The 21,455-nt window shown below is 60.8% G+C and overlaps 1 protein-coding gene across 1 annotated transcript; it reads right to left on the reverse strand.

Annotated features, from left to right (window-relative positions):
• Positions 1 to 20,480, reverse strand: IKBKE (inhibitor of nuclear factor kappa B kinase subunit epsilon). The gene is made up of 20 exons (XM_081112873.1): positions 20,385 to 20,480; positions 19,754 to 19,894; positions 19,246 to 19,375; positions 18,100 to 18,281; positions 17,091 to 17,251; positions 16,180 to 16,290; positions 15,725 to 15,904; positions 14,975 to 15,171; positions 14,221 to 14,285; positions 14,049 to 14,140; positions 13,810 to 13,896; positions 11,703 to 11,778; positions 11,485 to 11,597; positions 9,714 to 9,790; positions 6,746 to 6,785; positions 5,943 to 6,044; positions 4,433 to 4,529; positions 3,354 to 3,487; positions 3,026 to 3,097; positions 1 to 762 (listed from the first exon to the last, which is right to left on the reverse strand). The coding sequence occupies exons 1-20, from the start codon at positions 20,469 to 20,471 to the stop codon at positions 729 to 731; spliced, it is 2,178 nt and encodes a 725-aa protein (XP_080968999.1). The 5' UTR covers positions 20,472 to 20,480; the 3' UTR covers positions 1 to 728.
• Between the last annotated feature and the right edge of the window lie 975 nt (positions 20,481 to 21,455).

Here is a 21,455-nt window from a genome sequence, read left to right on the forward strand (position 1 = left end):
GAAAGGAAGGCACGTTTATTGCACTTCTTAAAGGCGCAGGCCTGTCTCCCCTTGGGCTGTGGGCTTACAGGCCTGTGATCATTGCATGGCCATTCCTGACCAGCTGGCTGACATCCCAGAACTGGTGGTGCCTCAGAGGGAGAGAGAAGGGGAAGGTCCCTGGACGTGGCGCCCCCACCACCCACTCTCTCACCCTAAGGCTCAGCCAGACCCAGAGCAGAAGGCAAGTCAGACTCTGCGATGCCTGTGGCCGAGTGTGTGACCCTCAGGAATCAGAGGAGAGGGGGGAGGGCTACATGTTCAACAAGAAACAAGAAACACCACAAGAGGAAGGAAGACTGGGATTGGGCCGCGTGGCCCAGCACCCTGGGGAACCCCCGTGGGGCCTCCTCTTCTGTTCCCTGAGGAGCGGCGCCCTGTAAACCAGGGAGAGGGGCTGTCAGAGCCTCTCTCCCAGGGGCCCCGCAATGTTCAGCCGTGGGTGCCAGGGGAGCGTGCACCTGGCCGCGGAGGAGCTGTGCCTGAGCCCGCGTAGGGTGTCAGGTGGGTCCTGACAGCTGTGTGGTGCCTGGGGCCTGCATGCTGCCCGCAGACAGGCAGTGAAGGTAATGCTGTGGCATCTCCCAGCGGTCGGCCAGGAGGGAGGTAGCTGATGATGGGACCAGGGACAGTCCTGCGTTGGGTCCCATGATTCTAATGCTTCAGGCTGCCCTGTGCACCCACGGAGCTCAGACATCAGGGGCCGATTGGACCCGACTTAACCTGCAATGAAAGGCGCAGGTTAGCTTCTCCCACCAAGTACAGGAGCCTGGGAACTACTCCCCAGGTCAAACAGCGTTCAGCAGCTCCAAGCTTTCCGGGCTCAGCTCTCCTGTCCCCCGAGAACTCTGAGGTTCTCAGCCCTGACTACACGAGAGTCCGTGGGAAGCTTATGAAATCCCCACCCTGGGCCACGCCCAGAGCTTCTGGGGCAAGACCCAGGCCTCTGGATTGTTCGAAGCTCTCCTGGTAAACCCAGTGCAGCCGGGGTTAGGAGGGAGAGGAACTCAAGACTTCTTTAGGCTTCCTGGCTACAGCTCTGATTAAGGAAGTGAAAGTTCACGAAGATAAAGTATTTTATCTGTAAATAGACTGCATATCACAGCAAGAATAATTTATGTCAGCCCTAAAATTAGAACTTCCTGCCCATCGGGCTGCGTTGGAAAGGCTTTCCAAGGAGCTGTCGGCTCTCCCCTTGGCGACAGCCTCCCAGCCTTCCAGCCTCCTGGCCTCCCTGCCTCCCTGCGTCCTGGTCTCCCTACCTCCCAGCCTCCCTGCCTCTGGCTTCCCAGCCTCCTGGCCTCCCAGCCTCCTGGCTTCCCTGCCTCCTGGCCTTCCTGCCTCCTGGCCTCCCAGCCTCCTGGCTTCCCTGCCTCCCTGCCTCCTGGTCTCTCTGCCTCCCAGCCTCCCTGCCTCTGGCTTCCCAGCCTCCTGGCCTCCCAGCCTCCTGGCCTCCCAGCCTCCTGGCTTCCCTGCCTCCCAGGACTTAGAACTTCCTGCCCATCGGGCTGCATTGGAAAGGCTTTCCAAGGAGCTGTCCGCTCTCCCCTTGGCGACAGCCTCCCAGCCTTCCAGTCTCCTGGCCTCCCTGCCTCCTGGCTTCCCTGCCTCCCTGCCTCCTGGTCTCCCTGCCTCCCAGCCTCCCTGCCTCTGGCTTCCCAACCTCCTGGCCTCCCAGCCTCCTGGCTTCCCTGCCTCCTGGTCTCCCTGCCTCCTAGCCTCCCTGCCTCTGGCCTCCCAGCCTCCTGGCTTCCCTGCCTCCCTGCCTCCTGGTCTCCATGCCTCCCAGCCTCCCTGCCTCTGGCTTCCCTGCCTCCTGGCCTCCCTGCCTCCTGGCTTCCCTGCCTCCTGGCCTCCCTGACTCCTGGCCCAACTCTAGCATCCCAGACTGGTGTGGCCTGGGGGGAACACCTACCATTTAGTGAGGCCTTCCCTCTGTGCGCCCTGTCCTCCCTCCCCAGCACATTTCAGGTCACACCTATTGAATCCCCACGGCCACACCATGAGGTGGGCCTCATTAATCCTATGTTGCAGAGGCAGGAACTGAAGCTCAGAGCTGAGCGGACCTCCCAGGGTCACATCCACGCAGTTGGGAAGGAGCAGAGTCAGGAGTCAAATGCTGTTGGAATTTCTGCGGAGTCTTCCCACCAGGCCACCGGCTCCCAGATCGGGGGGTAGGGGGGGTGGGGGGGTGAGTGACAGGCATACGCAGGACGGACGGGGTCCTCGCCTTCCCTGCGTGTGTATATGTATGTCAGCCCCTTGACCTCCAGGGCAAGGCCATCCTCGTTTCTGAGGCGATGTCCTGCCTTCCCTCTGGTGCTAAAATGTGCTTTACGGAGCGGGGCTGCTCGATGGGGAGGTGTTTTCCCTTCAAATGTGTTGATTTCATTGTATGAGAAGTTGGTCCCTCCAGTTTTTTTGTGTGTGGATTTTACTGGTGCACAGAATCCAAACATCTGAGCCTGCTGCACCCCTAGCACCCTCTGCAGCACCCCTCCCCCTGAAGAGGGGGGTCTGCTCAGGGGATGAAGCAGAGTGCCTAGCACTGGGCCTGCAGCCTGGGTGGCCTGTGAGCACCTGCCCCCAGGGCCATGACCCCAGGCTCCGTGCCTCAGTTTCCCGGTGCATGAAGCGGAGATGAGGCAGCGCCACTCCGAGGCTGGGGGAAGCACAGGCACAGCCCACGTTCACAGCCACGGATCCCCATGCCCCAGGCCCATCTCTGACTGCACCGAGAATGGTCTTAGCTTCCAGGTCAAATGCCTTCCCTTGCATATCCCGCAATTGCTTAAAATTAGATGAAGTGTTCCTCTCTGATCCGCTGTATTCTCGAGGCTCTCGTGGAGCCCGGAAGCCTCCACCTGGTGAGGATGGTGACTCAGCTGTGGACAGGCCGGAGCTCCGGCACCTGCCACCAAACCTGCCTGGGCAGGTGCAGGCGCTGGAGGACCCAGCCCGCCCCGCGCACCGCGGGACTCCTTACCTTTCGATGATGCAGTTGTTGTCCTGGAGGTCGGAGGCCAGCAGCTTCATCTCCTTACAGAGCTCCTCCATGCTGTCCAGGGCAGAGGCAAGAGCGGCCGCTGTGCCTGAGGCCGAAGTTGCCCTGACCAACCCCTTCCCTGGGAGGCTGGCCACCAAGCCTCTCTTTATAAAGCCTGCCTTCCAGGCCTGGTGGGGCCCTAACTTTCATCCCCCCCCTTACATACACACACACACACACATGCACGCACACACACACGGACACACACATGCATGCACACATGCACACACACGCACGCACACACACACAGACATCCCTCGGTACTCACTGGAGACCCAGGTCCTTTAGCTGGAGACCCAGGTCCTTGGGTGCAGAGCTGGAATAAGGAGCTGTGGGGGTCGGGGGGACCTGGGCCCCCTTTGCTCTGTCCTGCAGGAGCTGGAGAGACAGCCAGTCGAGGATCTGAGGGGAACCACACTCTAGTCAGAAGGGAAGAGCCAGCTCACCTGTGGGGAGGGCAGTGCTGCGGAAAGGCCGCAAAAGGGTAACAAAAGGGCCCCAGCCACATCCCCAGAGCAACCAAAAGCTGAGCCCTTCAGGCGAGCCCTCCTTCCCAACCTGTGAGTGCGGCCACCCTCACTGTCCGCGTGGATGCCATGATCCTGACTGCCAGGTTCTCCCTGTGTCTAACTACCCCCTAGAGCAGCGGTTCTCAACCTGTGGGTCACGACCCCTTTGGTGGTTGAATGACCCTTTCACAGGGGTCGCCTAAGACCATCCTGCATATCAGATATTTACATGATGATTCATCACAGTAGCAACAGTACAGTGATGAAGTAGCCACGAAAATAATGTTATGGTTGGGTCGCAACATGAGGAACTGTATTTAAAGGGCCAGAAGCTTGAGAACCACTGCCCTAGTGACACCTGCACCAGGAGATGCAGAGAGGGGGAGGAGGCAGCCACTTGCGGGGAGGGGAGGGGCCATGCTGCCTTTCCTAGAAGAAGGCGCCCTCTCTGTTCCTTTTGGCAAAGCAGGTGGCTCCTCCAGCTGCCTGCGCTGGGCTCTTCGCAGAGCGCAGATGGGAAGGTCAAGGAGAGGTCACACAGCCCCTCTCAGGAGTGGCCCGCAGCCTCCCAGACAGGAGGAGGGTGAGGAAGGTGTCCCAGCGTTCTGGAGGCTCTGCCCTTGCCGTGACCTTCAGTCTGGATCCTAGGAAGTGCCTTCCGCTTTCTCCATCCCCACCTCAGGGCGCCTTTGGGGTGGGACCTCCCACCCATCCCAACATGCTTGGGCTTGGTCCAGGGCAGCTCCGCCCAGAGGCAGGGGAATGGCCTGAATGCCCCCAGAGCACCAGGCTGGCTGGGCAGCCCCCGAACCCCCACCCTGCCCTGAAGCTCCCGCACCTTGCTGAGGCCCTCCTGCACCTTCTGGGCTTCGGTGCTGTAGGCAGCCACGGAGCAGGCGACCAGGCGCAGGTGGCTCCTGGCCTCGTGCACCACCCTGGAGAGAGCAGATTGAGAATCAGAGCCAGGCTTGCCGGCTCTGACGGGCCACACCCAGCTGTTGTTTGGGCCACTGCACAGCCACGGAAGGTCCATGGGTCCAGGCAGTGCCTCCCCCACTGCCTCTGCCCGTCTGGGTGCACCCTCAACTGTCCCCTGTCCCCCTGTCCCCCTGTAAGAGTGCTGATGCTCTGACAGGCCGGTGAGGGTCCCGTCGCAACCAGCTGGGAGCTGCACACACCGTGCGCTGGGCAGGGTCACCCAGGCCGGGCAGGAGGAGCGCACGGCCAGGCCCGGCTCCAGAGTGGCTCAGGACAGACAGCCCACGCTTCCTATGGGAATTCCTGAGGCTCCCATTCCAGAGAAAATCAAGGTCAAGGCTCTTCTGCGGCTTCTCTAAGTGCAGGGAGTGAGCAAGGACATTGTATCCGTTGCCCCAAAAGGAAATCACGTGCAGAGGCGTTAAACCAGTGGTTGACTGACGCTCAGCTCTGGCTACACATGAGAATCGCCCGAGGAGCTTTTAAGCTGCAGCGATCCAAGCCAACTTCAGGCCAGTGAAACCAGAGTCGGGGGCGGGGAGCTGGGCATTGGTATTCTAACGTGAGAGTGGGTGGGCGCCTGCGTCTCAGCCCACAGGTCCCGTGGATCTCAAACAGACGCACCTGGGAACCTGCCCGTCTCCGGAGGAGCCAGCGTTGGTGCAGGTGGGGGAGGAGGGGGGCTGTCTGAGAGGGAGCACCTGTGAGAGGGGTTCTATGTAAGGGCCTCTGCCTGTCCCTGCTTCCCGGCCACTGGTCCCACCCCAGGGGACCTGTGCTCTCCCAGAGAGGGAAGGCTTCCCGCATGGCCACCTGGGACCGTGGGAAGAACCCAGGGTTTAGGGGCAGTCACACCCTGTACTGTCCCGCGCCTGCTACCTGCTAGCTGTGAGCATTTGAGGAAGAGACTGTTCTCTGAGCCTGATAGTACTTACTGTAGAGCAGTGGTTCTCAACCTTGGCTGCACATTAGAATCCCTGGGAATCTTTTTAAAATCCTGATTCCTGGCCCCCATCCTCCGGAAATTCTGTTTCTTTGTGATGGGGTGGGGCCACAACATGAGTAACAAAGAAACAGAATTTCCGGAGGATGAGGCCCAGAAATCGGGATTTTAAAAAGATTCCCAGGTGATTCTAATGTGCAGCCAAGGTTGAGAACCACTGCTGTATAGGGTAGATACTGTGGAGTTAAATAAGCTAATGCGTAGAAATCGCCCAGCGACTGCCTAGCCACCCAGGACCACAAAACTACCCATTTCTTTGCCTTTGCCCCTTTACTACCACCCCCTTCTCAGCCAGGGTCGGCCGAGCCCAGGACTTCCGAGCCTGGAAGGGCCTGGGGTCCGCGAGCTCAGGAGGCCAGATTGTTACCTCATGCGCTCGCCGTGCGTGACCAGCGACGCCCGGTACTTCTGCACACACTCCTCCTGGAACACCTGCAGGAGCCGCTTGGCTAAATGGCTAAAATTCACCCTGGAAAGAATAGGGAAACCGAGGCACCGAGCTAAGCAGTCAGAGCCGCCTGAGCACAAGCCTAGCGTGCCTGGGTCTCCACCTCCTAAGCGCCCAGCCCCCCGGCCACAGCAGGGCTGGCTCTCCAGGAAGGAGGAGATGATACCCACACGGGGGGGTCATGGTGACCAGAGGGGCTGGCACCCAGCACAGGACAACAGAGGGACACAGACTCTCAGCTCGTCCCCAGAGGGAAGGTGAGATGACTAGAAAGTGTGTGTGCAGGTGTCGGGGGTCAGGGTGGGTATAGAACTGGGGGAGCGAGTTGCCAAATAAGCATTAAATCAGGGCCCCCTGGGGCATGAGAGGGCCCAGGAAATGGAAGGGCAGAGGGACACCCAAAGGGAAGCTCAGGCAGAGGCCAGGGCGGCAGGGGGCAAACCAGCGAGGGGACAGGGAAAGAAACCCTAGGAGCCAAGCCGTCTTCAGAAGTAAGTCCAGCTTCCTGCGGCCGCCTCTGAGGAGCCTCCCTCCAGCTCAGCCACTGTCCCCTGCCCTGGCCCCAGACAACCGGCCCCAGATACCGTCACACCACCCCCCTCCTGCTAGGCCTCGGCCTGTGACCGGGCCCCTCACCACTTCTCGTCAGGCACAGAGAATCCCTCTGCCCGGGTGACACCCACCCTCCTGCGCCCCCTCCTGCCAAGGGGCCGGCTACTCACTTGTCCAGCTTGTGGATCTGCTCCTCGTTGTAGCCCAGCCCTGGAGGAAACAGCAGAAATGATGCCACCTGTTACGTCAGCAACATGGGAGGCCCCAGGGTTGGGGGGACACCCACAAAGATGCAGTCAGCCTGGCTTGAACCCTGCTCCCTGGGGCTCCCAGCCCACTGAGCCAGGAAGGACAGGAGTGAACCGAGCACCCAGGACATTGCACCACGACAAGGAAGGAGCGGACCTGGGGCAGGCGAACACTTCAGGGGGGAAGTGGTGGATAGAATCGGCCTTGTGGTCAGCCCCGGCCCCTCGGCCAACACCCAACCCAGGGTGACGGATGCCTACAGGCTGTTGGCCTCATCCCGAATATTCAAGCTGCAGGAGAGCCAGCTGGGCTCTGCAGCGGAGCTGGATAAGCTAGCCCCCCTCCCCCCTCCCGCCCTGTACCCCACTTCCTTGCCCAGACACTTTTGCCAGAAGGGCGATGAAGTTTTCCTGGGCACCTCCTGATGCTCTCTCACTGGGGAGATGCTGCCCCCTCGTGGGCTTCGAGGGAATGGGCCTCGGGCCATTAGCGTCTTGGAGAGGAAATGAGGCAGAGGTTACCTTGCTGACCGCCCCTCCACACCCCTAGTAGAGAATTCCCTTCCTGGGCTCTTCATCAGGGCACTGTTCACAGCCAGCTGGGCCCCTGTGAAGGCCAAGCTACACGTCCCAGGCCTGCCTCCTATTGGCAGGGCGCTGTAAGCAAGTGATTGCACCTCACCCAGTCCATTTCGGCGTCTGCCACACGGGACATACGGCATGGGTGTGAAGGCAGTGAGAGTGCCCTGGTGTTCACTCCTGAGCATTTGTCAGAATGGCCTCTTCCAACACCCCAAGAGGCATTTTTCCTGCTTCTTTTCAAATTTGAATAAAGGGCTCTTGAAGACCATAAAAATGAAACTCTTGTTGAGGCTGCAAAATAAGGTGATTAAAAGCAGCTGGACCTTGTGGTGCTGGCATAGGAACAGGGAGACAGATCAGTGGAACAGAGTAGAGAGCCCAGAAGGAAACCCAAGCCTATAGGGCCAATTGATATATGACAAAGGAGGCAGGAACAGACAATGGTGGTGAAAGATAGTCTATTGAAGAAATAGTGCTGGGAAAATTGGACAGAAATGTGCAAGAAAAATGCAACTAGAGCACCTTCTTACACCATATACAAGACTAAACGCAAAATGGATTAAAGATGTAGATGTAAGATGCAAAGCCGTAAAACTCCTAAAAGAAAACAAAACCTTTGACATCTCTCTTAGCAATATTTTTTTTTTGATCTATCTACTCAGGCAAGAAAAACAACAACAACAAAATAAACAAGTGGGACTCCATCCAACTAAAAGGTTTTTGCACAGCAAAGGAAACCATCAATGAAATGAAAAGACAGCCTAGTGAATGGGAGAGCATATTCGCCAGTGATAAATCCAATAAGGGGTTAAGGCCCAAAATTTAGAAAGAATTCATGCTACTCAATACAAAAAACACACACACACACCAAACAATCCAATTAAAAAATGAGCAGAGCCTGAAGAGACGCTTCTCCAAATGGGACACGCAGATGACCATAGACATGTGGGAAATCTCACCATCACTAATCACCAGAGAGATGCAAATCTATACTAATAAGAGCGTAATATGCTAATTAGACCAGCGTCCTTCTGAGCGCCCTTCTGGACGACCTTCCGAATGAAGCCAGGCTGCGAGGGAAGCCCGGGTCCCGGGTGCCAGAGGGAAGCCAGTGCTGGCGCCGGGGGAAGGAGAGCCTACTCTTGCCCAAATTCCGTGCATTGGGCCGCTAGTTAAAACACAATGAGATATCACCTCCTGCCTGTCAGAATGGCTACCATCAATACTTCAACAAACAAGTGCTGGCGAGGATGTGGAGAAAAGGGAACCCTCATGCACTGCTGGTGGGAATGCAGACTGGTGCAGCCACTGTGGAAAGCGGCATGGGGATTCCTCAAAAAATTAAATGCGGAACTGCCATTTGACCCAGTGATCCCACTTCTGGGAATAGACAGAATTATGTTTATGTTGCTTGTTGGTTACATGCTGAAGTGACAATTTGGATATATTGGGTTGGATAGGATATATTATTAAAATTAATCTCACCCTTTTACTTTTCAATGTTGGCTACTAGGGAACTCTAGGCTCCATACGTGGCTGCAGGCCACGCCCGTGGGACCTGCTCTGAGATACTCCCAGGAGGGCAAGGACTTGGCAGCGAAGCGCGAGACCTGCGAGCCGCCCTGTGGGAGAAGCCTGGCTGTGCAGGGAGAAGGGTCCGGTCCGGGGGGTCAGCGCCTCAGCCTCGTGGCCTCCCCTGCTCACTCCAGTCCCTGCCCCACTGTCCTGGGTTGGACCCTCCCGTGCCCCAAGATGGCGCCCCCTGGGGCAAACAGCCTGACCACTGAGCTTCAGTGAGCTACCCTGCCCGAGGGTCTTCGGGAGGCTTCTCAGAGATGCAGGCAGAGCGCCTGGCCCGGTGGCTCTGAGCGGCATCTCTCTGGGTCTGCCCGCTTCTGGAAAACCCGACTACCTTAGTGGCCCACAGACACAGCAGCTAGGGAAACACGCCTTGAACTCTAAGATGCCCGGCAAAGGTGCGGGTTCTCTGTCAAGGGCCACCTCTTTGATGGCAGCCAGATGCCAGCCACTGTGAAGCCCGTTCGTGTCACCCAAGCCTCCCACCCCACCTGGCAACAGGCTCAGGTGTAAAGGCTTCCCCCTCTTGCTGGTCTGCAGGCAGCTGGAGGCCAGGGGCCCAGGGGCCCAGCCTTGGACCGGCCGCACCCGGGCTCTGCACGGCCAGTGAGCCCCCAGCAGCAGCCCCGGGAGGAATCAAACAAGGGCTGGGTACCTGGCGGGAAGGAGGGAGAGGGAGGGGGAGCACGAGTCCGCGCAAGAGGAGTGCGTGGCTCTCCGCTCGGCTCACCTGGCCTCATCCTGGCCTTCCTGAACTGCTTGTAGATGAGGTACATCTTGTCCAGGCAGCACTGAATCTGCTGGATGCTGTGGGCCGGAGACAGGGACCAGGTGATGGAAGAGTCAAACAGCACAGAACACTGGGGGAGGGAGGGGCTGCGATGGTGGGGGGACGAGGCAGGGGCCGTCTGCCTGCAGAGGAGCCTTCAGGTCACGGTTTTGGGGGGCGATCCGCGAGTGGGGGTGACTCTCTGGTCTCTAAGCTTTCTGAGGCACCTTGAGGCCAACCAGCCAGCTGTTGTTCTCGTGTTTATTCTCTCTCTCCTTCTCTCTCTCTCTCTCTCTCTCTCTCTCACACACACACACACACACACACACAGACACACACACACACACACACACACACACACACACACGGTGCTGAATAAGATGAGAGCGAGAAACAGCCCAGCAGGACAGACGGGCGATGGCGCTGGCTACATGGGAAGGTTTGAGAGGAGACAGGAAGGGGTTCTGGACCCTGAAGTGGAGCGTCCGGCTGTGGCAGCGGTGGGAGCGGAGCAGACACCTCTGGTGGCCTGGGAAGGGCAGAGGGGGTGCCTCCTGGCACACGGAGGGAACTAGTACCACAGCCAACAACCCTCCTTTCACGCAGTCATGACCCCATGTTCTCGGTCCTGCCTGGAGGCCAGGGAACAAGGGAGGTGACTTCCTGGGCCTGCAGTTCAAGGTCATTATGAGCTCCCCCTTCTCCTTTCCAGGCTGGACAAACACTCTGTTTGAGATGTTGGGGGGGGGGGTTGTTAGGGGGGTCTTCCTCACCCTCAGGCCTGTGTAGCCCCACTTCCTCCCCTCAGCTCCTCTCGTGACCCCGGCCCAGCTATTTCTGGAGCTGGATCCGGGCGGCGCCAAGCTTGTCCCCAGGGCTTTCCGGGTCCCCGGCGCCTGCCCTCCCAAGGACAGGGGGTGGACAAGACCTCAGCTCGGTCTTCCTCCGAAAGGCTGGGCCGGATGTGCCCTCGGATCGTAGAAAGGCGACCCCCACGCACACGGCACGGGGGACACTCCCTCGTGGAACACAGTCCCCTCCAGAGGACCCGGACCGTCCGCTCCGCGTGGGGTAAACGAGCAGAGAGAGCCTCCTGTCGGTTCCGGTCAGTCCCGCAGCCCAGACGCCTAACAACGGGCCCTGCGGGTCCCAGCGCATCTCACACTCAGAATTAAGGACGTGGGGCTAAGGTCCGGGCAGGGGCCGGAGGACGCCCTGGTCAGGGTGGGACACTGCCAGGCCACAGTGAGTGGGCACCCTGCGTCTGTTACAAGGGGGGGGGCTGAGGCTGTAAAAGCTGTAACTCCCCGGTGAACCCCAGGAACTAGGCCTTGGAGGTGGGGGGCCCCGGCCCGATGCCCTACGTGGTCACTTGTCACTTACTGGCCGGGACTCAGGGCACAGTAGCCTCCCTGAGGGCATAATGGCAGTGCCGCTGCCTTGAGGGTGACACGAGATGAGTAGGAGGGCCTGTCCCGGGGGCTGATGCAAAGCAAGGGCTCCGAACGGGGAGGGAACCAAATTCGTCTCTTAATAGAACTGTTGCCCCTGCTACGATTTTGAATTCTCTCTCTAAACCCCCAGATCCTTTTCTCCCTCCGGCTAGTCCCAGGGCGGGGTCTCGCTTATCCCCAGATCCCCACCATGATCCCATGCCGGGCAGGGACGCCGAACCGGCTGCCGGAGCTGCGCGCCCCGCCCCCGCCCCCCCAAGAAGGGAAATCCCACAGACCTTCTGTCCTCATGTACCTGATCCCGGCTCTTCGCCAGCTCCGAGCTCAGGCTGCTCAGGCTCGTCTGCTTCTCCGTGACGTTGTGGGAGAAGATGGAGAGGACCTCGGCCAACTGAAGGCAAAGAGGCCGCAGCTCAGGGCTCCGCGGGGAGCCTGGCTGGGCCTCTGCCCCCTGCTCTGCTCCTGATGCGCCCCCCCCCCCCCCCCCCGCACTCACAGTCCGCAGCTGCGACCTCAGCTCCGCGGCCCTCTTCAGCTCCTGGACCTCGGGCATCCCGGCCATGTTGCTGAACCTCGAGGGAAGGACAGAGAGGGGTGCATTTGGGGTATGGCACCCCTGGGACAGCACGCTGGTTTGTGGGGTATCGGGGGAGTCTTGTGGTTGGGACAGAGGAACCAGCTTGAAGAGGCTCCTAGTCACCCACATGGCTGAGCCCTGCAATGAATAAAGATTGAGGCGGATCGGAATAAGCTGAATCTACGAATATTCACGAGGCCACATGCAAGGCAGCTGTTCGAGACCTTCTTACATGGAAAATTTGTAACTAAAGGAAAAGAGTCCAGTTTCTGTCCAGTAGCCCAAGCATGTCAAATGCAAAGGCTAACACGGGCCAAATAAACGAGGCATGCGGCCCGCGAGTTTGACATGCTCACAGTAGATTCTGTATTTCCTGACAACCAGTAGTTTATTGACAAGGGAAAGCTGTAGTTTATAGACTACCAGCCAGTCATGTGCCAGGACGTGGAATCCTAGCGTCGTGCTGCCCCGGTGAGAGTATCACTTTTAAAGTGACCGATGAATGATTCAGGCATGGCCATCTGTGTGGCGCCGAAGTAACATCACACGGATTCTTTCACAGGAAAGAAACCAGGCTGTCCCCACCCTGTTGCGCACCCCCCCAGCCCCCACCCCAATCCCCTTACTCCAGGGTCCAGAGCAAGTGGGCAGGCAAATGCGTCAAAAGCTTCCTCTACGCATTCCTTTCCATTCAGGAACCCACAGTAGACCCATAGGCCATTTTATTGGGGTTTAACCTGCCAACTGGACCCTCCAGAACCTCCATGTGTTCTCTCCTCCCTTCCTGACCCTTCTCCCTACTCCAACTTCACTCTGGGATATTCTCATCATAACAGTGGGACCCTTACCAGCCCCCCCCCCCGCAAATCCCCCAAACCCCTAAAAATCCCCCTTCTCTGTCTCGGCACAGGACCTTCCAAACGGAGGCATTCGCTCTCATTATGGCCTGAAAAGCCTCACCTCTTCCAGGAAGACCTCTGCGGTTGCCTGTGCCCATCTCCAGCTTCCCTTTACCCAACCATCCTGTCCTCCTCCCGGGCCCCTCTGCGTGCATGGCACCACAGCTGTCCCTCCCGGGGACCCCCTGCTGTGCCCTGGCCAGAGCACTGGCCTCTTCCTGTCGCTGTTTGAGGGGGGCTCAGCCATGCCAGGGACTCCAGCCCTGTCCTCCCACACTGCCACCGCCCATCAGCTCCATCATCAGCACTGCCGCTGCCAAGGCCGGGAGGCAGGCCAGGCTGCAGTGAGTCAGCCGCTGCTGGGAAACTCCCGGGCCTTCCTGCGGACGTGGGCTCGGGCATAAGGGTGGGGTGGGGGGGGCACCGGGCATGCTTGGCACTGCCTCTGCTCCTCTGTCCCCACATCTCCTCCCAGTGGGCAAGGCTCAGGCCACCGGCAGCTCCCTGGGCTGCGGAGCCCCATCCCCACCTGCCCCATGGCCCATGCCTTCCAGGACCTGAGGGCTGTGCCCACTTTCCAGGAATGCCCTCGGGTCTTCCTGCTTCTCTCCACAGCCTGCGTTTGTTTCCTCCTCCCCCGTTTCTCCCTTTCTCCACCCGTCACCTCTAAACAGCCCAGTCAGAGGGGTAGAGGGCATGGCGTTCCGAGGGCTGGGCAGGGCAAGGCGGTTTGAGACAGGAAGAGGCGGGAGAGGAGCATGGAGGTGAGACCACAGGTGGCTGTGTCTCCCAGAGTCCTGCTCGGGGCCTGGTGCGGGCGAGAGATGGGGGTCTGGAGGACAGAGGGCCCTTCCTGGGGCAGGGGGGCTGCCTGGGGACCTGGAGGGGCAGTGCCCCCTGGGCCCGTTCCCCCTGAGGCGTGAGGCGTGAGGCGGGGGTGATACGAGCCATCATCCGGGTGGGTTGTGGGGCTGAGGGGCAGGATGGCAGTGCCCTCAGCATTCCAGCCAGGAGAGGGAGGGGGCTCCGGTCAGGGGCGAGGAAGGACATTGTGGGAAATATCGGGGTGAGGAGCAGACAGAGAGAAGGGCCGAGGGGTCTCAGCTGGCCTCGGGCAGGACACCCACCTCTCGGTGCCCAGGCTGCTGCTGAGGAAGAGGAGGGCCATCCGCAGGACCTCCAGTGTCCGCCGGCAGGTCGCCTGGAGCGTCTCCCTGCCGAGGGAGGGGGGCCGGCGTCAGAGCTGCCTTCTCCCAGGGGCCGGGCACCTGCCCGCAGCCGTGGCCCCAGCGCCGCCTGGAGAGCCGGGGCTGCCGGGCCGACCCGCTCGCCCGCCTTGCCCTCTGCGCCAGCCCCGGGTACTCACACGAACCCGTGCAGCCCCCGCAGCATCAGCTCCTGCCCAGCCCACAGGGCCCGTGCCAGCCGCAGGGCCTGGTAGCCGGCACCCAACACACCCTGAAAACATCGGTGGGCAGGGTCAGACTCCGCACCCCCTACCCCTGTGTGAACCCCGCCCCCCTGGGGCCACCCCTAACCTTGGCCGTGTTGTAATCTGCCTGCAGGTCCACTTTGGGCACAAACTTGGTGATGTCCAGAGCAGCTGCAAGCAAAGACCCCGCCTGAGGGCGCCTCTGTGGCTCACACTCACCCCTCACCCCTCACCACCCAGCTTTTCAACCCCCAGAGCCCCACCGCTCCAGCCCTAGAGGCCCTTTAATGCGCGTCTTTACAATTGCAGGCCCTCACTGCCCCCTTGTGTTCACTTTGGTAAACTGCAGCCTCGTGCCCAAGGCTCCCATCTGAGCCAGAAAATGGGCCCAAACCACCCTTGTTCCCCGGGAGTTTCAAGGTTAATTCCCCGTCCAGGCCTCAGAGACCCGAGTAGGAGGATGACATTGAACTTATTCAAATAAGAAGAAGTGATATTTCTGCTAGGACTTGGAGGACAAAGCTCTGGGCTCTGACCACGTTCCCTCCTCTCCAGCACCTGGGGGTCCAGCTTCCTCCAATAAGGACCCTCTGAAGCTTCCCCACCAGTGGCAGAGACCGGGGGGAGCACGTGGAAGCCAGGTCTCCCTGTTTCCACGGGAGCCTCCCAGCTCTGCGGGCACTGGAGCCCGGGGACGTCGGGCCACCAGCCTGAGGGACATGGCATTTCAAGGGCATATGAAAAATTAGAACCCAGAATTGGGGGCGCCCTGTGGGCCACCAAGGAAACGGATCCACATCCTGCCTCTTGGAGGAGAGTGGGGGGAGGAGACAAGGTCCAGCCGGTGTGGCTCTACTCACGGTCCTTAAAGGCCAGGCCCTTGGGGGTCTCAGTGGCCACGCTGCACAGCGTCAGGGGGCTCCTTGCGGTCGTGTGGGCGATGTGCTGTGCTGAGAGGCTGGGCTCGAGGACACAGAGGTGACCCTCAAATAGGTACTCCTGGTTCTGGGGGGCCACGCTGGTCTGCTCGTACACGGCCTCCAGGAAGATGGCTATCCTGGGCACGCCAGGGGCGGGGGGACAGTAAGGAGAGGAGGTGTCAGCAGGGGGACCCACACCCCAGCTAAGACTGCATCCATGCGAAGGGCGCAGCTTCTCGGAGGAAGGGACCGGGTGACTTTTCTTATCAGTGGTGGCGAGACCAGGGGAGAGCTCGTGCGTTTCAGTGGATGGAGGGAGTGGAAGCAGAACTCAGGAGCCCCATAGCCGGCCTCTGCCTTGGCACCTCTTCCCACTAAAACGCACCCGGTTCCACAGAACTCTCCAGCCACCAATCTGGGAACCACACGGCAGGCACCCCACCCAGGGGATCATAATGTGCACCAACCCGCGTGGGCGTGCGCTGTGTCGGGAGCAGCTGCGAGGAGGCCTGGTTCACGTTAACTCGGTGGAACTAGGACTTTCGCAAACGAAGGCCCCCAGCTACGCCAAGGCAGCCTGACAGTGGGGTTTGAGATGGGACCCAGGAGCACCCACATGGAAACACTCCCCAGGATGCCGCCTCGGACAGAGAAGGTCCTGGGCCTCCCTCCGGCATGGCACCCACTCACGTGTTGTGGGCGTGGATGTAGACGTGGTGCAGGACGGCCTGGGGCAGCGAGAACACATGGACGATGACGCGCTGCAAGATGTCACTGGTCTCCGCGAAGAACTGGTCGAAGCCCCAGCACTTGGCCGGCTCTACCTCCAGGATGTTGGCCAGGACGGGCACCAGCTGGCTCTGCAGGCCCCTGCCCCCGGGACATGGGGGCCGTCAGGGCCGGGAACCCAGCCTGGTCCTCCTTGAGTAGGTGACAGGGGCATTCCCGGAGGACGTCCTGAGCGCGAGGACCCAGGTGGTGACAGAGGGTGGGATGGGGAGGAAGGGCTGGGAGAACTGTCCAGCTTCCGGATGGAAAGACTGAGGTCAGAAAGGGAAGGTGGTGGGCAGATGCCAGGGGCCCTGCCGGGACCGGCCTTCGCCGAGAGGACGCCCCACCCAGACGCGTCTGTGTCTGACCCTCACATGGACAGCTGGCAGGTGATGGGGAGGGCGTAGCTCCACTCCAGGGGCCCGTTCTCCTGCCTCTGGGTGCCTGCAATGGCCCCGGACGGCTTCTCCGTGGTGATCCGGTACCTGGGTAAGTGAGGTGGGACCGGGTCAGTGGGACCCCCAGACCATCACACGTCAGAGGATGACAAACTCAGCATGGAGGGCTCAGAGCCCTGGTGCAAGCCCCCCAGCTACTCCAAGGCAGCCTGACAATGGCATTTGAGAGTCCTGGCTCTCAGCCAACCAGAGCACCTGGCCTCGGGGCTCCCCAGTCCAGCCCTGCTGCCCCCACTGTCCAGCCCCTCTGTCCCCTGACGCGCAGCCACAGCGGGCCTGCCTCCACACCTCCGCCTGCGCTGTGCTTGGCCCGATGTCCTCCTCCTCCGCGTCACTGTTCTCTTTCCTTCAATGTCCAACCCGCCCGACAGCACCCTCCGCGCCCTTTTCCTAACCTCAGCAGCCCCCGCACGGCTGACCGAGTGGAGGGCGGGTGCATGGACCTGCCCGTGCGTCAGCCTTAAATCTCTCTGCTCTGGGCCACGCACACAGTGGGAGCGGCACTGTCTCCAGCTACTTCTGTATCAGACAGCCGGGCCGGGGAGGACCTGGGACCTGGATGCTGGTCTTGCCCTCCTCTGCCCTGACAGTGTCTCTGGAGCCCCGGTTGAGAGGAGATGAGCAGCCAGTTGGGGGGCTAAAGGGAGGCATTGAGCTCAGATAAGGGGTCTGGCCGGTCCCCGTCAGCCAGGTGTTGACAGGCAAGGATGGAAGAGGAGCCGGGTCGGGTGGCCAGAGGAGAACCACAGAGTCAGAGGCAGAAGCGGGGACATGGCAGGGCCAGGGAGGGAGGCCAGGCCCCGGACCCTGCCCGCGGCCCACCGTACATGATCTCCTTGTTGCGCCGCGGCCCCCCAAAGGGGATGAAGGGCAGGCTGCCGGTGGCTGCGTGGTACAGGGTCACCCCGATGCTCCAGAGATCCACGGTCACCCCGAACGACTTCTGCTGGGGCTTGCGAAGCACGGCCCGCTCGTACATGTCGGGGTGCTGCCGGAGAACCAGAGGGCGGCCGTGGAGGGTGAGGGCGCGCGGGGCCTGTGCCCGCCCAGCAGACCCCCTTCCACTGCCTTCTGGTGGCCACAGACCATCAGAATCCAGACCTTCGTCATCTCAGACGTTGGCATGGAGCTGGCATGTCCAGAGCATGTTTATTTGCCCCCCCCCCCGTGCCCCAGGAGAGGTGGTGCCAGTGGGGTCCCTTCCTCCATGAGGGTCAGATCAAGCAGCTCACTGCACAAGGGAAGCCGGGCAGGGAGGCTGGGCAGGGAGGCCGGGCAGGGAGGCTGGGGGAGGAAGGCCAGGCAGGGAAGCTGGGGAGGGAGGCTGGGGGAGAGAGTCTGGGGCAGGGAGGCTGGGGCAGGGAGGCCGGGCAGGGAGGCTGGGGCAGGGAGGCTGGGGGAGGGAGGCTGGGCAGGGAGGCTGGGGGAGGGAGGCTGGGCAGGGAGGTTGGGGAGGGAGGCTGGGGGAGGAAGGCCGGGGAGGGAGGCCGGGGCAGGGAGGCTGGGCAGGGAGGCTGGGCAGGGAGGCTGGGAGAGAGAGGCTGGGGGAGAGAGGCCGGGGAGGGAGGCTGGGAGAGAGAGGCCGGGGCAGGGAGGCTGCGGCAGGGAGGCCGGGGAGGGAGGCTGGGCATGGAGGCCGGGGCAGGGAGGAGGGGCAGGGAGGCTGGGAAGGCCGAAGCAGCGCCTTTTCCTTAGGGAACAGAGTGCGTCCTTCCGGTTGGGGTGCAGAGGATGAGGCCTTCCCCGCTGGATGCAGGGGAGAGGGCAGAGGCCCCCAGAAGGCGAGGGGCCGCCAGCGGCAGGGATGGCCCTCAGCGGGGCCCAGCTCCCGCTCACCAGGTACTCCTCCGTCCCGTAGACCGAGACGAAGTGCTCGTCGTCGTCCAGCTCGCGGGCGGCCCCGAAGTCCGTCAGCTTGTAGATGCTCTGCCCCTCCTCCCCGAGGAGGCGCATGATGTTGCCGGGCTTGATGTCGCGGTGGACGACGCCGTGCTCCCGCAGGTGGTTCATGCCGGCCACTGCGGACAGAGGGCTGCGGTGGCTCCGGCTGGGACGGGCCGGCGTCTGGGGCTAGTCTTGGAGGGGAGGCTGCCCTGGGGCCCAGATAGCTCCTGCGGCTGACCGGCCGCCGGCCAAGCAGCAGAACAGAGCTGGGCACAGGGCACAGGAGGGGCGTCCCGAGGACCTGGCTGTGGAGGGTCCGTGAGGCGTCACTAAGCAACCATCAGAGATGGAGGCGCTGGCCTCCTGAAAATGGCAGGCCGCCTGCTCTATTTGATTATTTTTAAATTTTTTATTTAAAACATGTTAAGTACGCCTAACAAAATGTGCAGTTTTACCTATTTTAAGGAGACAGCTCAGTGGCATTAAGTCCATTCACCTTGTTGTGCAACCATCACCACCATCTGTCTCCAGAGCTTTGTCAACCTCCCAACCAGACACTCTATTAAGTAATCGCTCTCCACCCTCCTCGCCGGCCCCCTGGTCCACTGTCCGTCTCTGAGGATTTGATTACTCTCCGTCCCTCACGTAAGTATTTGTGTGTCGGGTTTATTTTACTTGGCGTAACGCCTCCAGGCCCATCCACACTGGGTCAGAATTTGACTCCTTTTTAAGGCGGTGTAGCATCTCATTGTACGTGTGGGCCATGCGTCTACCTGTGATATTGGCGTTGCTTTCCCCTGGTGGCTGGTGTGAATAATGCTGTTAGGAACACTGGTGGGCAACCTGCTTTCCATTTGATTTTTCAGCTGGAGTTTTAAACTGCTGATCAGCAGGAGTCAGACCCTGGGCCCTGCCCACGTATCATGGCCTGTCCCAGGTCTGAATGGAAGGCCTCTCGGGTTCTGAATGTTCTTCTGTGTTTGGATTCTTGTTCCAGATGCGCGGCACCCCGCTCGGCCTCTCCGCCTTCGCTGCGGGCCAGCCCTGTGTCTGGTCAGAGGTGGGCGGGGCCCCCGGTGGGGTCAGGGAGGGGCTCACCCACACAGCGCAGCACCACCAGGAACTCATCCTCGGGCAGCCCGAAGGCATTCTCAGGGCTCTCCAGCACGGTCAGCAGGCTCCCGCTGGAGCAGTACTCCATCACCAGAACCTTCTGCCGGCTGGCCCCCTGCAGGTGGGACAGAGGAGGCCTGGCGAGGAGGGTACAACGCATCCCCTTCCTTAAGAGGAGGTGACTCACCCTACAGCCAAAGCCCTTCTCCAGGTCCCGGCTTCGGGCCTGGCTGTCCCTCCTCAGCCTCACGCTGATCTCACACACCTGAGTCCCAGGCCGCCTCTTCCAGGAAGCCCTCTTTGATTACGTCCTACTTCCTACCCTTACTTTCCCCTGTGCCACCCCCACATTATTTACTGGAATCTACACGTTGCTGCTCTGGCTGCCCTGCTGGTGAGCACGTGGCCAAGTCTCTATCAGTGTGCGACCCGACTCTTCCCAGCCTGCGAAGGTCAAAGCCAAGACCGTCCTCTGCCCGGGCACTGCACCCACCGTCTCCTCCACCGCGAAGAGCTTGACGATGTTCTGGTGATTCAGCTTCCGCAGGACCTCAAACTCCCTCACCTGCACCTCGCGGGGCCGCAGGTAGCTGGCGGCGTTGAAGACCTTCACAGCAACCAGCTCCCCGGATTTCTGCCATCGGGACAGAGGGGGCTGCTAGGGGCTCTGGCTGGGGACAGTCCATTGTCTGGGGAGCACCCTCATCCCAAGCCTCCTCCTTCAGCCTCGTCTGCCAGCCTAACACCAGACATGAGCCAAGACAGCCCGGCTGGGGAGGGGCTCCCCCCAGTTCCTTCCCCCGCTCAGAGGGTACCCAGCCATCCAGTCCTGAGAGGTGACAGGGGCTCAGCACACCGGACACCTGCTGTTCCTACATTTGCTGTCATCTCCCCGGTGTCAGCTTTGTGTTCTCAACACTCGCCCCAGTTCCAGACCGCCTAACGGAGGGACCAGGCCGAGGAGCCCTCCGCAGCTCCCGCACTTCTGCTCAAACCCCCAGTGTCCCTGACCCCAGAGTGTGCAAGGCCAAGTCCAGAGGCCTCTGCCCAGCCACACACCGCCTGGCTGCCCACGGAGGTTGGCGGGGCCAGAGGGGGCCGCGGTGGCCAGGGCTGGGCCCTACCTTGTTCCGAGCCTTGTACACACTGGCAGTGGCCCCCTGGCCCAGCAGGTCGTCCGTGTGCCACAGGTAATTGGCTGTGCTCTGCATCTCCTGCCCTCGGCTGCCGGCCACCTTCTGCCTAGAAGAACATTCGAGAGTCCGGGATCCCATCACTGACCTGGGATGGACACGGGGGCCTGGCCGGTAGCTGAGCCCGAGATCATCCCAGGAAGGGCTCCGTTCCCAGAGGCGAGGGGGCAGGGGAAGTATGCAGCACAGAGAGGTGAAGTTACTTCTCCAAAAGCAAGCACAGCCACCAGGCCCTCACCCACAGCCCAAGCCCATCCCACCCCAGGGCATTCCACCTGTCCCCTGTCCCCACACCCCCTTCCCAAACCGCCATTCTGCAGAGACAAACCCTTTTCTCTGTCACCTCTCCCAGGGACTGAGAATTCTGGGCTTTGGCATCCAGGCCTGGGACTGTCCCAGGAAGCAGAAATGTGCTAGAAGGAAGGGCCCCAGGTCAGGCAGTGGCAACCACATCACCAGAAATCTCCAGGATTGCAACACGAGCCCGGAGGCCCTCCCCGCCCACTCGCCCGAGTCCACACTTCCTGCGGCTGTGAGCTAACGGCTGGCGGCTCCAGGCGGCCAGCAGGGCCGGGTCAAGAGGACCAGCTGCAGAGTGGGTGTGTGCGTGAGAGGGCGTGTGCATGTGTGTAGGCCCACGTGTGTGCGGGCACGCGTGTGTGTGTGTGCATGTGTGTGGGGTTGGGGGTGGAGGAGGCAGGAGATCATCAGGAGCCCTAGGGAGGATCTGAAACCCTAACTTTGTTCCCCATCTTTGCTTCCATCCTCTTCTCTCCAAAAGCCAGTTCCTCTAAAGCAGCAGTTCTCAACCTGTGGGTTGCGACCCCTTTGGCGGTCGAAGGACCTTTTCACAGGGGTCGCCTCAGACCATCCTGCATATCAGATATTTACATGACGACTCATAACAGTACCAACATTACAGTGATGAAGTAGCAACGAAAATAATTTTATGGTTGGGGGTCACCACAACATGAGGAACTGTATTTAAAGGGCCAGAAGGTT

This window comes from Myotis nattereri (genome assembly GCF_964212035.1).
Source record: "Myotis nattereri genome assembly, chromosome: 18".
NCBI classification, from domain to species: domain Eukaryota; kingdom Metazoa; phylum Chordata; class Mammalia; order Chiroptera; family Vespertilionidae; genus Myotis; species Myotis nattereri.

What these genes read in the sequence shown, in the direction of transcription:
- IKBKE (XM_081112873.1), bottom strand. Translation starts at nt 20,471, where the DNA reads ATGCAGAGCACAGCCAATTACCTGTGGCACACGGACGACCTGCTGGGC. An exon ending in ATCACCTGCCAGCTGTCCAT is followed by an intron (nt 15,905 to 16,179) that starts GTGAGGGTCAGA and finishes TCCCGGGGGCAG; the next exon opens with GGGCCTGCAGAGCCAGCTGG. An exon ending in CAGGTACATGAGGACAGAAG is followed by an intron (nt 9,791 to 11,484) that starts GTCTGTGGGATT and finishes TCCGGCCCACAG; the next exon opens with CATCCAGCAGATTCAGTGCT.